Source organism: Pogoniulus pusillus, chromosome 8, assembly GCF_015220805.1.
Source record: "Pogoniulus pusillus isolate bPogPus1 chromosome 8, bPogPus1.pri, whole genome shotgun sequence".
Taxonomy (NCBI): Eukaryota; Metazoa; Chordata; class Aves; order Piciformes; family Lybiidae; genus Pogoniulus; species Pogoniulus pusillus.
The window spans coordinates 17,081,697-17,097,184 of NC_087271.1; the positions used below are offsets into that span (position 1 = coordinate 17,081,697).

The following is a 15,488-nucleotide window of genomic DNA, read 5'->3' on the forward strand; positions in this document are numbered from 1 at the left end:
CCTCCTCCAGCTCAAATCCTTGGCATCTAGATAAGATTTTCTTACAAGGTGATGTTACTTTGTTAACATCAACTGTTAACTTCAGAGCAGAATTAGGCAGCTCCCGAGGTGCCCAATTACTGAGCGCAGCAAAGTTGCAATGCTTTGTGTAAAGAAGAAAACCGCTAAACTTCTAGGCAGAGGGTTTGGCGTTCTCAAACTCACATCAGAGGAAATCTCAGCTTTAAAATTACTGGTGAGGGGGAGTGTTGGTCTTCTTTCCCAGACCCTGGTCACTGTCCTTGAGTGTTCTTTTCCAGTGGTGATGAATGTATGATCATCTGGTAGCCTGAACTTGTCTTAGCTGCCTTTTCTTCTGAAGAATTTGTGTGGCCTCTTCAGATAAGAACTTTCATAATAAAGAAACAAAGTAAAACACAATCCATTGCTAGAAAAGAAGGAAATAGGTTTGCTGGAGTTGGAGCTAGAGGGCAGAGTGGTGCCTGACTCGGCAGATGTGGCTCGCAGGAATTTGGGTGAGTGGTTGGGGTTTGGAGCACAGATTTTTATTTTTAGCTTGAAGTTGAGTTTTGAGTTTCAGCTCTGATGCTTTGCCTACTTGGGGATAGGTACAATGCATATACTTAGACACCTTATTACCATGTGTTGCTCCCTCCCTGGAGGTGTTCAAGGCTAGGTTGGATGAGGCCTTGAGCAGCCTCTTCTAGTGGGAGGTGTCTCTCCCTGTGGCAGGGGCTTGGAACGAAATGGTCTTTGAGGTCCCTTCCAACCTAAACTATTCTATGATTGTGATATCCAAGACCCTCCTGGATGTGATCCTGTGTGATCCTGCTCTGGCAAGAGGCTTGGACTGGGTGATCTTTTGAGGATTTGGAGGATCTTTTAAGGTGTTTTCAAAAATTATTTCAGCTTTTCTTACAGATAATTCTAATCAGTAATGAGAAGAAGAGCTGAGAGTCAGAGAACAGCTCCTTTCCTTCAGGAAAGGTGCTGATTCAGCTATCTCAGTCCCTTTGGGCATCAGAATAATGAACAGGAATTATCAGGGAATTCTGCTTTGAGGATATTGGCAGGATGGCTCTATGTGGATAACTGGGGGCAGATCTATAGGCAGGTGAGGCAGGCTAGGGGCTGTGGAGCTACTGCAGCTGTCTGTTGTTGTCTGGGGCTGACCCTAGCTGTTGAATAACCATGGGGATGTGACACAGGCTGCCTAAGACAGATGCTTGCAACTGCAAGGGATGGAGAATCTGGCAGATGGCTTTGTGTAAAGCATGTCCTAGTACAAGGTAGTCTGGGATCCACTGAGTAAGCGGGGATTAATTTGCTTGGGTGAGGATCCCTTGAGTAAGCAGAGTTTTGTTTGCTTGGGTGAGGAGGCTGTGAGCAGCTGCATGTGGTTTGTGGTGACTAGGTGAAGGAGCTGATCTTCTGGGTGACATCGTTTTAGAAGAGGATGGGACAAAGGGGTTTGACTAAGTCTTCCCTCTCCCAATGGCAAAACTTTAAAATAATTGCAGGGCTGGATCTGTCCATTTTCCATTTGTCCAATTCATCTGAGGTCAGTTTAAGCTGTTGTCTCTTTGGAACAGGAAGTGCATTGCTTCCTCTTTTACAGAGCACTGAGCTGGATGTCAGCTCTCCTAAACAGAGGAGAGTAAGAATGCAATCAGCCTGGTGGATAAAAGACAGGAAAAAGTCTCTAACTATTAAAAATCAACACTTGAGGAAGCAAACCACATGTGGAGAACAAATGCTGGAAAACCCCCAACTGTTTGGTGCAAATTCTTTTATTGGTTAAATAAATAGCAGCATAATTTGTTGGAATGACAGTGTGAGCACTTCTCTACCTTGGGTCTGTAAGGAGGAGTCGTTGCCAACTCAAAAGCAGATGGCTTTCTGTGGCCCTGGGTGAGTTCTCTGGGGCATGTTATGTACTGTGATCCAGGGACAGGAATATCTGCTAATGCTGCAGCATTGATATCCAGGGACATGGATAGTATAAAACAAGTACAAAGTGCACTGTATCTGTATCCTCTGTTTCAGGTAGATGAAAAGCAGTCCTGTGCGGGTTGTAATTATCATTTTTAATGCAGTACATGTCCATTGGGAGAACAAACATCTTAAGAGTTCATTCAGATCAAGATACAGATGCCAGTAGGCTCATGGCCAGGCTCTGTTGTGCATTCTTAGGTCCGAAAAATACTTCCCTTCCTGCTTTGGAGACAAAAAACTCTTTTTACTCTTTCTGTTTTGATTATTCATTTTTTGGAAACAAATGATGGCCAGTTGCTTCAAAGAATTTTGATGGGCTTTTTTCTCCCCTTTCAAACAAAGGCATAGTGTCAACATAAAGCAGTGGACATTTCAGGAAAGCCACTCATTCTGTAGAGTCTTATTTAAGTCAGATCAATAAAGGTGAGAATAAAGAATGTTGTATTACCTTCTAAGCTATTAGTAAAACCTGAACCTCCTGAAAGCCTCATGCCTCACTCCATGCTCATCACAAGTGAGCTGATGTCTCTACAAGCACTGTTCATGGAGCTCATGCTCCATTAGATCTGCTTAGACCTTTTGTCTTCTGACAAGTTGTTGCTTGACTGGGGTGTCTGTTATTTGAGTTAATCATACTACATCTAAATTCAGCCAAAAATCTCTTTAGGACAGTGACATTAATTGCAAAGTCAGATGGAGCAGGTCTCATGGATTGAACCTACTTCTGTGCTGTCCTGATGCAACGTCGTTCCACATGGCAAGTGCAGCTTAGGTAAGTGATCCAGCTGTCTCAGTTACTGCAGCACACTCCACTCCACTGCTTACTGCAGCTTGGCCCTGGGTATGTCCTGAGGTCTGCAAGAGATCTGGAAAGTATGAGCTCAAGCTAGCAAGGTCTGTCCTTGACCAACTTGGAGTGTTTTTTTCTGCTGGAGCCAGTGCAGAAGGTTGGGTGTCAGGCCCCTTGCAAAAGCCCTCTGGTGTGCTGCGGGCATGCTGGCTGTCGCAGCTGCCAGGTGCTCAGTGAAACACTTGAGAAGTTGTTTGCCTAAAGACCTGCTCTCTTCCCCTCTCTTGTGGGCTGCTCTGGCATCAGCAGTCAGCCAACCCTATTCTTCTTTCTCTCTGCACACTGTGGTAGGTGAGATGGACCCCCAACATAGGCATAGTATTTTTCTCCTCCCTTGAAAACCCTGTGGATTTTGCTGCCTGCACTCAGGGTGCTGGAACAGAGAAAGAGTAGCAGGCAAATGCATCCTGGATGTCTGAATCAGTGAGAGAAAGCAGCCAGCTTTGCTTTGGGTTTGTTTTAGTAAAAACACTTCCCACACTAACTTTTGAAACTTACACGTGGCACAGAGGGGGATCAGTTCCAGTTGATAGGAGCCTGGAAAAAAAGAGGGAGGAAATAACTTAATTGCTTTAGACTTCAGTTCAGCTGGAGTCGAGAGGAAAGAACCAGTGTCCCTTCTCTGGAATTCAGCAGGAAGGTGGTGTTCTTGGGGAGGGCAGACTCTCTGCAGATTTAACAGAGGTACTGTATGGAGCCCTGCAGGACATTCACAGATCAGGTGGCTTTGCATTTAAAAGAACAGCTCTGCTGTGGGTGACAAAAAGCTGTGCTGCTTGCTTGGAAACGTTGCTGCGCTTGGAGCATGCTGTGCTACAAAGTGCTTGTTCTCTCTTCTGCACCAGAAGAGGACAGGGAGGAGATGGAGGGCATCTGGGCTGACCAGGAGCAGGGCTGGAGCTGTGTGTGTGTTTGCCGGAAGATTGTTTTGATGTTTACTGCTGTGAAACGGAACTTAGCAGATAAGAAAGCTTGGCTAGGTGGGGTGTTCTGTCAGATTTGGGCACTTTGCCTCTAAACCCTCTGTAGTTTCAGTTTATCAATCCCTGGTCTCTGAAGATCGGTTGATGGGTTGAAAACTAGAGGGAGTTAAAGAAGAGGGAGATGAAATGCAGGAAAAACTGCTGATTTGTCTGTTCTTGGCTAATGTGAACCAGATCCCCAGGGAAGGGGAGGCCATTCCCACCTGGAATTCAGATTTTGAGCTGACTGCAGAGGGAAGTGGAGATGTGGTGACAGCTGGTGCAGCTCTGGTGTCTCGCAGTGAAATGCTCGAGTGCACGCCACCTCTGCTGCTCCTCTCTCTGTTCCAGCATGCTTGCTTTTGGCATCTCTTGTGGGTCTTGCAAACCCTGTTGACAAAAAGCAATGGGAGATTGTTGCTTCCCCAATTCTTTATGCTCAGACTATAGCTGCTTCCTCTTTCCTACTTGCATTTTCCCATATGGTAACTTTGGAAAATTCCTCTCCGATTTCGTTGGAAGTGCAGGAAACTCGTTGGTAGAGGGTTGCCTGTTGCTCTGATCCTGCTGCTCACATCTGGAAAGGATCTGACTTGGAAAGGGGAGACTCACTCTGAGCTCAGCACATGTAACTGACATGGCATGAGCTGAGGGAGCCTGTGGGGGCCAGAGAAATGTTCTTCTCCATTCATCTGCTTTCTGACAGCAAAGGTGAGTTTCTCAGCACTTTTGTGGGGTTTTGGTTTTTTTTTGGTGGCGGTGGTGTTTTTTTTAAGCTGGATTGTGAGGCAGCATCCAGCAGCCTGCCTGTCAGCTGCAGCTTTGGAAAGGGTATTCAGTGTAACGAGCTCAGTTAATGTGTTGATAGTGAAGGAAAGGATGGTTTTCAGTCTGTGTGTCCCATGAGAACGTGTGTGGAGAATAAGTAACACAGAGCATCTGTTGGAGTCTGGGTTTTTTTTGAGACAACCACACAGACTTAGGCACTACATTTCATCTTTCTGCTCCAGACTGTGCCTTCTGTAGCACTGTGCCTCTGGTGCTGTGTGACAGCAAGGTGCAGACATCAGTGGTGCTTCTGCCTTGACTCGGCACACAGCACTGAGTTGCTTTCAGTGTAACTCCAGTCTTTGGGTGGAAGGACCTGATCCACTAACAGAAAGGAAGAGGACTGACTTCTTTCAGGGGGGGGTTGTGTGTGTGTGAGCTGTTCATTTAGTAAGGTTTCTTAATAAGGCTTTGGATCAGGCCCATGGGAATGAATTGAAATGGAGTGAGTTACTTCAACTAAAAAAAAATCAGAATCATACCTGGGTTTACTGCCTGCATTCCAGATGCAAGCAGATGTTTCTGCATTCAGAGCATCTCTCTGTAGCCCCAGAGCAGCATTCACTTCAAAGGCATTGCACACATTGATGACAAGGGGGTGAGGTTGCCTCAGAAGTTTTAGGGCACAGTAGATAAAATGTCAGATGTTTATTTTTAAACATCTTTTCAGCTCGTGTGTGGGAAGGTCAGCCTGCTGCAAGTCTATAGAGCCCCATGCTAACTGTGACATAGCTGTGTGCTGGTTTTCCTACAGAAAGGCTAGTTGTAACCTGCACTGAAGGTCAGGGTTTGTTTGTTGCATCATTAAGAGTAAGCTGATACATGGGAAAAACACTTTGTTAGGGACCTGTCATACTTTCTGAGCTTATTTTCATTCAGATTTCTGAAATCTTTTCTGAGATTAGGTCACCAAATCCTAAGGATTTTACTAATCCCCTGTTGGCATACTCAAATGGCCAATTTTGATCCCACTATCGATAGCTACCTGCTGCATGAGGAACACTGTCTGATCTCTGGAATGTGTTACAGAAGAGATTAATTTAATTTTGTGCAGTTTTCATAGACTTGGAACCTGTGGAATAGTGAGGCAGGGGCAGAAGGGTTCAACCAATCAATGTTAAATGCTTAAAATCACCTAGCATGTTGATAGCAAGGATGAGGACCACAGCAAAACCATCTGTGTCTCAGGGTGCTCTGTCCTGTGATCCCACCTCCTCCCGTTCCTTCACATACAAGTCAGTGTTTAAAGAAGTTATTCAGGGTTTTTGACTGTTACTGAGAACAGGATCTCTCCAATGCTTATGCAGCATCCAAAGCCTGTGAGAGGTTGTAGTGGGTTGATTCATATGAGGGTAGGGAGGTTCTAGAGGGACTTGGATAGATTGGATCCATGGGCCAATGTTAATGGCATGAGCTTGAACAAGGCCAAATGCCAGCGCCTGCACTTTGGCCACAACAACACCAAGCAACACCACAGGCTTGGGGCAGTGTAGCTGGAAAGCTGCCTGCAGAGAGGGACCTGGGGGTTGTAATTGACAAGCAACTGAATATGAGCCAGCAGTGTGCCCAGGTGGCAAAGAAAGCCAATGGCATCCTGGCTGGGATTAGAAAGGCTATGTCCATCAAGAGCAGGGAGATGATTGTCCCCTTGTACTCTCCTCTGGTGAGGCCACACCTTGAATATTGTGATCAGTTTTGGGCACCTCACTACAAGAGGGATGTGGAAGTGCTGGAGCCAGTGCAGAGGAGGGCAAGGAAGCTGGGGAAGGGCCTGGAGATTAGATCTTATGAGGAGCGATTGAAGGAGCTGGGGATGGTTAGTGTGAAAAAATGAGGGCAGACCTCACTGTTATCTACAGCTACCTAAAAGGACGTTGTGGAGAGGTTGGTGCTGGTCTCTTCTCACAGGTAATTAGTGATAGAACAAGAGGGAATGGCCTCAAGCTGCCACTGGGTAGGTTTAGACCAAGCATTAGGAAACATTTTTCCCCAGCAAGAGTGGTCAGGCATCGGAATGGGCTGCCCAGGGAGGTGGTGGAGTCACTGACCCTGGATGTGTTTAAAAGTCATTTGGATGTAGTGCTTGGGGATATGGTTTAGGGGACACCTTGTAAAGCAGGGATCTTGGTTGGCCTTGGTGATCCTGAGGGGCTTTTCCAAGCTGAATGTTTCTGTGATTCTGTGAAAGCAGCAGAACCCTGTGGATGTTGATGAAGGTTTGCCAGTTCTGACGGCTGCCCTCTGGCTCTGGGGGTTCTTCTTTCTGGTGCAGAGAAGGAATCTGGTCTGGCAGAAGTGAACAGAGTACTTGAGATACAGCCCTTGCCCTTTCTCCCGTCCTGTTGAGTAGAATGGCCAAGGGAAGCCATTAGCAGCCCCTCCTGCAGGTCATTGTGTATCGAATCTGAGAAGGGCAATGAACGAGACCCAAGAGGCTGGGTTAGGGCCAGCTGGCTGGCCCAGGAGGTATTCAACTTCTGTTTGCATTGTTTTAACCTGCTACCAGAAAGATAAAAGCTGAGCATTATCCAGGCCTCTAAGGTCTGCCCAAAATCAATAGGAAACCCATTTTGTTTTCAGTAGCCCTGAGATTTTGTTATTGTTCGATGCACATCAAGTTGCCCCTGCTAGAGGCATCCTGACGGTTTGAGTCACTCAGTGTTTGTGTTCCGAAGTTCCTTCCCTGTGCAGCACTGCGAGGACCAACAGCTACATACAAGTAACACTGCATAACCTCCTCGATAAATCTCCGGGGTCGTCTGGCCCTGCTCAGCACGAAAAAAGCAATAAATAACTTGAGGAGCCAGGGACGGTGCTGTGGAGGCTGCCAGGCCGCCGGCTGTAGCCAGGGACTGGCTGGGCAGAATGTGCGGGGGGCTCAGCCGGGCCGAGCCCTGTCCCGCCAGGGCCTCACCCTGACTCTCGGCTTGCAGGGGCGATGCCCGCCGGCGGCCGGGCGCTGCTGGCGCTGGGGCTGCTGGCGCTGGGCTGCGCCGCCGCCCGCCCGTCGACGGCCGGCAACGACTTCCCCGAGGGCGGCCCCGAGCGGCGAAGGGCGCCCGGAGCGGGCCCCGCCTGCCCCCGCGACTGCGGCTGCACCCAGGAGGGCGTCGTGGACTGCGGCGGCATCGACTTGAAGGAGTTCCCGCTGCTGCTGCCGGAGCTGACCAACCACCTCTCCCTGCAGGTAAGGGAACCGAGCCTCCGACGCGGGGCCCGGGGCCGGCGCGGGCTGCCCGGCGCCCACAGCTGCCCTCGGGGGCTGCCCAGGTCGTGCAGGTTGCTGCGTTTGCCTTGGTCCGACGCGGATCCTACCGCTGCTTCTCGGCTTGGCCTGGAAGCAGGGGCTGCAGCAGGCTCAGGGGTTCGGCAGACGCCTGGTGTCCAGCGTTAGCGCTCTCTGCACAGGTGCAGGAAGGAGAAAAGGTAGCAAATCTTCCTGCTCTGTCCCAGCTCTGAGGGAAGAGCTTCCCACCACACTACGAGTTACCGTTGGTAGTGGGGGCCCTTGAGTTTGAGGTGTCTTTGGAAAGGATGGGCTAAGCTGCTTCACTCGTGAGCATTTTTCTGGCAGCACTACGTGTTAGTTCAGGCGTTCTCAACACAGTGTACCGTCCAGACTCAGATCCGACCGGTGGCCCCCGTGCCCCGTCTCTCCCTGCAGCACATGGGCCCCGCAGGGAGCGCGCTCAGCGCGGCTGGAACCATCCATCATGGTGCGCAGCGCTGGTGCCCAGCCCTGCCTGGTGCTGGGCTACCTGCAGCCAGGAGCCTGATGTCACACTTGCAGCAGGGGACATCGTGTCCTGTCAGGGCATTACAAGGGCATGGGATGCAAGCTGCAGGCAGAGGCAGCAGTCTGGACTGCACCATCAGCAGTTTTCTCTGCTCTGACATCAGTCAGTTGATCCCAGTGACCAGCATCCAGGCAGACATCCTTTCCCCACCTGCACTCTTAGTATGTGGTGAAGTGGTCAGGGCTGGAGTGTGACAGCCCCACAGCCATTCCTCTACTGAGTGGTGGCAGCGTTTGCAGGTTTTTCAGTGCCTTTTTGGCCTTCAACCAACTGCTTTTTGTTTATTGCTTCTGTTTGCTAGTTCTGTTCAATGGATGAAATGCAGATTTTGTGCAGAGCTTTGCATCCAAGTGCAGCATAGTTAGAGAAACTGTAATGAGCTGTCCCAGGCGTGTGCTAGCCGTGGATCCTGGCTCTAATGCCAAAAGTGAAGGAGCTTTTTGGAGCAGCAGCTGTCACTTTCAGTGTATGGTCTTGGCTTCCAGACCTTGATGGTCCCTCATTAGTGGTCAAACTGTGAGCTATCATGCTAATGACTGCAGTCCCCCGACAACGGAACTAGAAATAGCAAGCCCAGTTTAACTCTCCCTGACCAGGAAGAGTTGTTTCTAAAGCATCCCATAAATGACAGAAGTCCTGAGCTCGGAAATCTGTGGTGCCAGCCTTGGCGCAGATGCTTTGCTACAGCTACTGGGTTTGGCTGTGGGTTACTGGCCTTGCCAGGCAGTCACACACTTGGTATGTTACCACTGCATGAGCTGGATACTTCTGGACATGGGGAAAAGCCAAAAACTTGATTCAAATCTTCAAATGTTGCTGGGTTTGGATGTCTTAATTTTGAGATCTGAGTTTGGCTCATTATAGAGAGAAGTCTTGACAGTCGTTTGACGTGGTGGGTTCATTTCCAAATTTTACTGGAATTCACAGTCTGAGTTTATTGGAATCCTTCTTGGGTTACTTTTCTGGTGATTAATACTCTCCATTTTCTTAGAATAACCAGATAGAAGAAATCTTTCCAGAAGAGCTTGCTCGACTTTACAGGCTGGAAACTCTCAATCTGCAAAACAACAGGCTGACTTCAAAAGGTAAGCCAGCAGAGCCAGGAAGTGGACAGAGCTTGTGCCTCCACAACACCCACTGCTGCACTGAGGCCAGTGACAGCTGATAAGGAAAGCCATAGTGTGATAGATCTCTTTGGTTGGAGCGGTTAGGTAGGAGCTTCACTTCTCTGGCCACCACACAGATGATGGAGGCACTTCATCATCTCAAACCTAATAGTCAGTGTATAAGAATGCAGCCCTAGCGAACCAGTGGAGCAGTCCTGGCAGCGGCACCGTGTTCTGTGGCGTGAGATCTTCTTATCCAGGAAACTCCCTCTGGTCCCACAGGCATATCAACATAAAGCACTTGAGAACCAGAAATGTCTACATGCTGAATGAATTCCTTCTGACTGACCTTGTTTCTTAATCCACTGGTTTAGCTCAGTCCAGTCAGTGCAGCTTAGTCCAGTTCAGTCCTGGGCAGTTTGGTACAGATACAAATAATCTGCTTTGCAAATAAGGCAGCTTCTACCATTCTCAAAGTGGTTGGGTTTTTGTAGGCAAGCTTTGCTTGCTAAGTCACTTTCTTATTGGAGAAACTTGACAGATGGTTAGGAAGGAAAGGAAAAGAAATGGAAGAACTGGAGTAGACACTGAGAGGAGGATATGCAGTGTAAAAGTGAATACTGATTGTAACCTGTGTGTGACCCAGTTGCCCTGAATGCTCCAGTGACAGGGAACAGCCCTTACTGAGAATTGTGGACATGCTATCTGCAGGACTCAAACACGGTACTCTGGCATAGCACAAGGAAGGTGCTTAATAGGTTCAGACTTTCACATTGTTACCTTTGGGGATTGGTGTTTCTTTCACAAGCTTCAGTGCAGCCCTGAGTTTCCAATATGTGTTGGGACATAGGAAATAGCTTCATGTTTGGCTTGTGGTTATCTTAGTGTCAGGTGAAAATGTTATTTGCAGCTTTTCCACTGTGACAGCATTTGTGCTTGTGTGGTCAGCTGGATGTGGATTTACTCAGCTGACAATTAATAATTATGGGAGAGGGTAAGCTCCCAGTTGGATTAGCTTCCTGAGCTGGTTACTGTGTGGCTATGTGGATTGTGGGGAGCAGAACAAAAGCTGAGTTTTGACACACACAATCTGGTGTTATTTTGGCAGCATCATGGCCATAGATTGATCTGATCCTTAAACAATGTCAGATGACATCCTTCCGTGAAAAATGGTTTGCAGATCGATGAACAAATGACATCAGAAACTTGTCAGATGGTTGGTGTAAGCACTGCTAATCAGCCATGCAGCAAGCTTTGCACCCAACTCTTGCTGGTGCAGCTGGCCACAAGCCTCCTATGCTTAGAATTTGTAATGGTCTTCCACTGCTCTTACCAGTCTGGGTTCTTTAAAAAAAAACCCAAAGGCAACAATAGATCTGAGTCAGATTGTTTCAATGACAATGAAAAATATTTACCTTTCACCTTAAAGAGGTTTTCTGAGAGAGCAACCCTTTGATATTGTCACTCAGAGAAGCAGTAAGGTGCCAGTGTCACTGATTCATTATTCCTGTTTTTTTAAGGGTTGCCAGAGGAAGCATTTGAGCATCTGGAGAATCTGAATTACCTGTACCTGGCAAACAATAAGGTAAGAGGCTCACAAGGCATTCAGAGTTCTTTTCTGATCAAGTTGGGAGGGTTTAACAAGGAAGTCTTCAATTCTTTTCAAACAGATATCCTACATAGGTAAAAGAGTGCTAAGGTGATGTCCCAGTGCAGGTTCAAGGTCAAGACTATCAGTGTGCTAAAGATCAGAGGGTGCACACGCTGGTGTGTTTGGGACATTTATTTGGGCAGCTGGTGAAAGTTTTCCCTTGTGAGTGGAGGGAGGTGCAGAGAGCCCTTGCGTTTCTAGATGACTACTATCTTCAGCTGGCTTTGGAGCAGCTGCATGCAGATTTGGCAGCTGCCTGTGTGCAAATGAGCTGTGGGGTACCAATGTGGAATGCTGCACATCTCATCAGAGGAGTCTGGGTGGAAGATCTGTGAACAAACCCTTAGGCCTAGCCACCATGGGTTTAGGAGGGGCAGGTCCTGCCTGACCAACCTTATCTCCTTTCATGATCAGGTTAACCTGCCTGGTGAATGTGGGGCAGGCTGTGGATGTAGTCTACCTGGATTTCAGCAAAGCCTTTGGCACTGTCTGCCACAACAAACTCCTGGCAAAGCTGGCAGCTTGTGGCTCACACAGATTCACTCTGAAATGTGCCAAGAACTGGCTGGAGGGCTGGGCCCAGAGAGTGGTGGTGACTGGTGCCACATCCAGTTGGCACCCAGTCACTAGTGGTGTCCCACAGGGATCGGTGATGGGCCCAGTCCTGTTCAATATCTTTATTGATGATCTGGACAAGGGGATTGAGTCCATCATCAATAAGTTTGCAGATGACTGACACCAAGTTAGGAGCAGTTGTGGATCTGTGGATGGGTGGGCAGAGGCCAATGGGATGAGATGTAACAAGGCTAAGTGCAGGGTCCTACACTTTGGCCACAACAACCCCAAGCTGCCCTAGAGGCTGGGGACAAAGTGGCTGGAGAGCAGCCAGGCAGAAAGGGACCTGGGAGTACTGGTAGATAGTACACTGAACATGAGCCAGCAATGTGCCCAAGTGGCCAAGAGAGCCAATGGCATCCTGGCCTGTATCGGGAGCAGTGTGGACAGCAGGACCAGGGAGATTATTCTTTCCCTGTACTCAACAATGGTCAGGCCACACCTTGAGTCCTGTGTCCAATTCTGGGTCACACAATTCAAGAGGGATGTTAAGGTACTGGAATGTGTCCAGTGAAGGGTGACAAAACTGGTGAGAGACCTGGAGCACAGCCTTGTGAGGAGAGGCTGATGGAGCTGGGGGTGTTTAGCCTGGAGAAGAGGAGGCTCAGGGATGACCTCATTGGTATTTACAACTACCTGAAGGGAGGCTGTAGCCAGATGGGGTTGGTCTCTTCTCCCAGGCAATCACCAATAGAATGAGGGGACACAGTCTCAAGCTGTGTGTGATGGTTTGGGTGTTCCCTGCCCCCCCACACTTTAGAAATCACCCAGACTAGACTCAGTCGGCTCTGGAAATACGAATGAAGCTATTTATTTACATCTGGCACAATATACAAGCAAATATTTACAGTTGTATACAGACATATACAAGGTAAAAGGTAAAACAGAAACACAACTCCCCTCCCAGAAACCTGAGTCCCCAGGAGGGGCTCTCAACCACCCCTGCACCTTCCCCTGCACCTCTCAACCTTACCCCAGTCCCAAGGAAGAATAGAGGTTCGGCCAAGAGGTTAAGAAGCAAAGGTGAGTTAGTCCAAATGGAGGATGTGTTGGAGAGATGCAGCTCAGTCAGCAGCCCAAGCGAGAGTGAGAGGAAAAAAAAAATGTGTGTTATCTAATGTTTCCATTTCCTCTTCCCATACATCTCAGTGAGACAGTGAGTGAAGTAGACATCACCATTGTTTTCCTCTCACAGCCTGTAATCTAGTTCTTCCCACCAAAACGTTCTAGCTAGCTGTGCCAGGGAGGTCTAGGCTGGATGTTAGGAGGAAGTTCTTCCCAGAGAGAATGATTGGCATTGGAATGGGCTGCCCAGGAAGGTGGTGGAGTCACCGTCCATGGAGGTGTTCAAGAAAAGAGTTGATGAGGCACTTAGTGCCATGGTCTAGTTGATTGGATAGGGCTGGGTGCTAGGTTGGACTGGATGATCTTGGAGGTCTCTTCCATCCTGGTTGATTCTATGATTCTAATACCTGTGTTTAGTCATCAGGATCTGGAGAAAGCTGTCCAGGCTTCCCTGGCTCATGTTTGTGTTGATACCCACACCGAGTGAAACTGAAGAAGTTATGAATTTCTTTTAGCTGCAGTGGTGGGAGCTGAATTCCCTTTTTAACTGAGAAGATCCTAAGTGCTTTCCTATTAATGACCCTAGCTGGATGTCATGACAGAAGCACATCTTTCCTGCCAAGACTAGGAAATGAAATCACTTCTCACATACCCTTACATCTGTGTGGTTCCCATTATGGCTTTTATTGTCCCCAGTGACTGTCCACAAATATTTGCTACAGAAGAAGCTGGGATGCCACAGGAAAATATAAGTTAAGACTTCAGGCAAAGCTTCCTTTGTCTCTAACCCCTGCCTTTCCCTGCCCCTCTCTCTCTCCCTGTGCATGTCTGTATGTATATTTTATTTTCCTCTTAAAATCTGTGACCTTTTGGTGTCTTGTTTATATACATGTGGCCACTTTTAGACTTCAGTCAGGCCAAGACGTATCCAGAATCACTCTATGGATTTCTGTATGGAGTGATTGGGAATAGAACCCATTCCTTAGTACAGTAACATTATGTTCTTTTCTCCCTTTCAAGCACCATTTCCATAAAACAGTCTTGGCAGTTGAGATCTCCATAAAAAGGAGCAAGCCAGACTGTGACTAATGTTCCAGAACTTTGCACTCCAATTTTCCCTGTGTGACACAACAGAGCATTTGGCTTTTCTGGCTTTACTGCAGAGAGAAAAGGATCCCAAAAGAAAATGCAACGATCAGCGAATGTCAGAAGCAGTTACAGTGAGAAGTAGTGGGCCCACAGAAAGAACTCCTTTATTTAGCCAGCACTGGCCAGGACAAACCAGATTGGCTTCAGACTGCAGCGCTGCAGATCAAGTGACTGTCTGGAGGAGAGCAGGGATTTGCTGGTGGTTTGCTCCTTGTTTTATGGATTATCTTAGTGCTGCTTTATCTTCACTTGGGATCCCATTAGAAGTAGCTAAATTATCTTTCATTGAGCTAGCACTGAGAAAAGAAATGGCATAATGGACTAAAAGCCTTCTATGGCTTCTGAGGAACAAGTGCTTCAGGTACAGAATGGATGCTGGAATTTTCTTTTTAACCTTTCCCCCAGCTCTCATAATTTAAATCTATCTCACAGTATCCACAGTAACCTTGTGAATATCAGAAACTTCTTCCACCAAACCGTAGGCCAGGTCCAGAGCTGTCATTTTTTACTGTAAGATGGTGATTTTGATGAGAGAAGGCTTTACATTTCCTCTTATATCCAAAGTGAAAAAGAGTTCATCTGAGTCCAGTACTTCTGTTGATATCAAAGCTTGTTCTAAGCAAGGAAACTTGTTCCAAAACTGCTGAGGACTTCTGTGTAATTCCAAGTCCAATGCTTAGTTTGTCAGCTTGCATTGGAGAAACACAACCTGCCTCAAGGGAAGGAAGATCCAGTACTAAAGCTGCAACAAAATTGCAGCTGGAGAAATGCAGGGTGCTAATTAGGCAATATACCAGACAAGGTCAATTTGCTAAACTACAACAATCCAGCACTAATCCTTCAAGCTGTCACCCAATGAAGGTCAGTTAATCTCATGACTAAGTGTTGAAACAACAAAGTAAATTCCTGAGCAAGTGAAAATTCTTTTGGGATGAAATTTCTTTTCCTCTTACAATTTACTTGTGGTTCTGGTGTCTCTCACTTCACATGTCTGAGCCATGCCCTTTGTTTTGTACAGAAGTTATGACCTAACAGCCTGTGTTTTCAGGAGGAAAACTTTACTGTGCCACAGGGGTGAAAATAGTGAGGTCTGTTTCCCATGCCTCGATTTTCAACAACGTGTCACAGTAGAGGCTCTTTTCTTTCTGAGGCTCTGTTAGACCTTCCTTGTCAGATGAGTGCCTGTATTCCACTGCCCAGAGTTCCTCATTGTCACTAGTGGTGTTCCCCAGGGATCAGTGCTGGGCCCAGTCCTGTTCAATATCTTTACTGATGATCTGGACGAGGGGATTGAGTCCAGCATCAGTAAGTTTGCAGATGACACCAAGCTAGGAGCAGGTGTTGATCTGTTGGAAGATAGGAGAGCCCTGCAGAGGGACCTGGACAGGCTGGATGGGTGGGCAGAGGCCAACGGGATGAGATTTAACAAGGCCAAGTGCAGGGTTCTGCACTTTGGCCACAACAACCCCA

At 47.7% G+C, this 15,488-nt stretch overlaps 1 protein-coding gene across 2 annotated transcripts in view; it reads left to right on the plus strand.

Annotated features, from left to right (window-relative positions):
- Window positions 1-3,450: 3,450 nt before the first annotated feature.
- Window positions 3,451-15,488, plus strand: part of PODN (podocan) — a 30,853-nt gene continuing 18,815 nt past the window's right edge. Inside the window, exons 1-5 of one of the 2 annotated variants that reach the window (XM_064147392.1) lie at window positions 3,451-3,529; window positions 4,335-4,518; window positions 7,569-7,822; window positions 9,424-9,517; window positions 11,059-11,123. In XM_064147392.1, coding sequence (XP_064003462.1) covers window positions 4,482-4,518; window positions 7,569-7,822; window positions 9,424-9,517; window positions 11,059-11,123 — 450 coding nt within the window. In that variant the 5' untranslated portion in view covers window positions 3,451-3,529; window positions 4,335-4,481. Of the gene's footprint in view, window positions 3,530-4,329; window positions 4,519-7,568; window positions 7,823-9,423; window positions 9,518-11,058; window positions 11,124-15,488 lie in introns of both variants that reach the window. The other variant, XM_064147394.1, reaches the window with a different exon arrangement.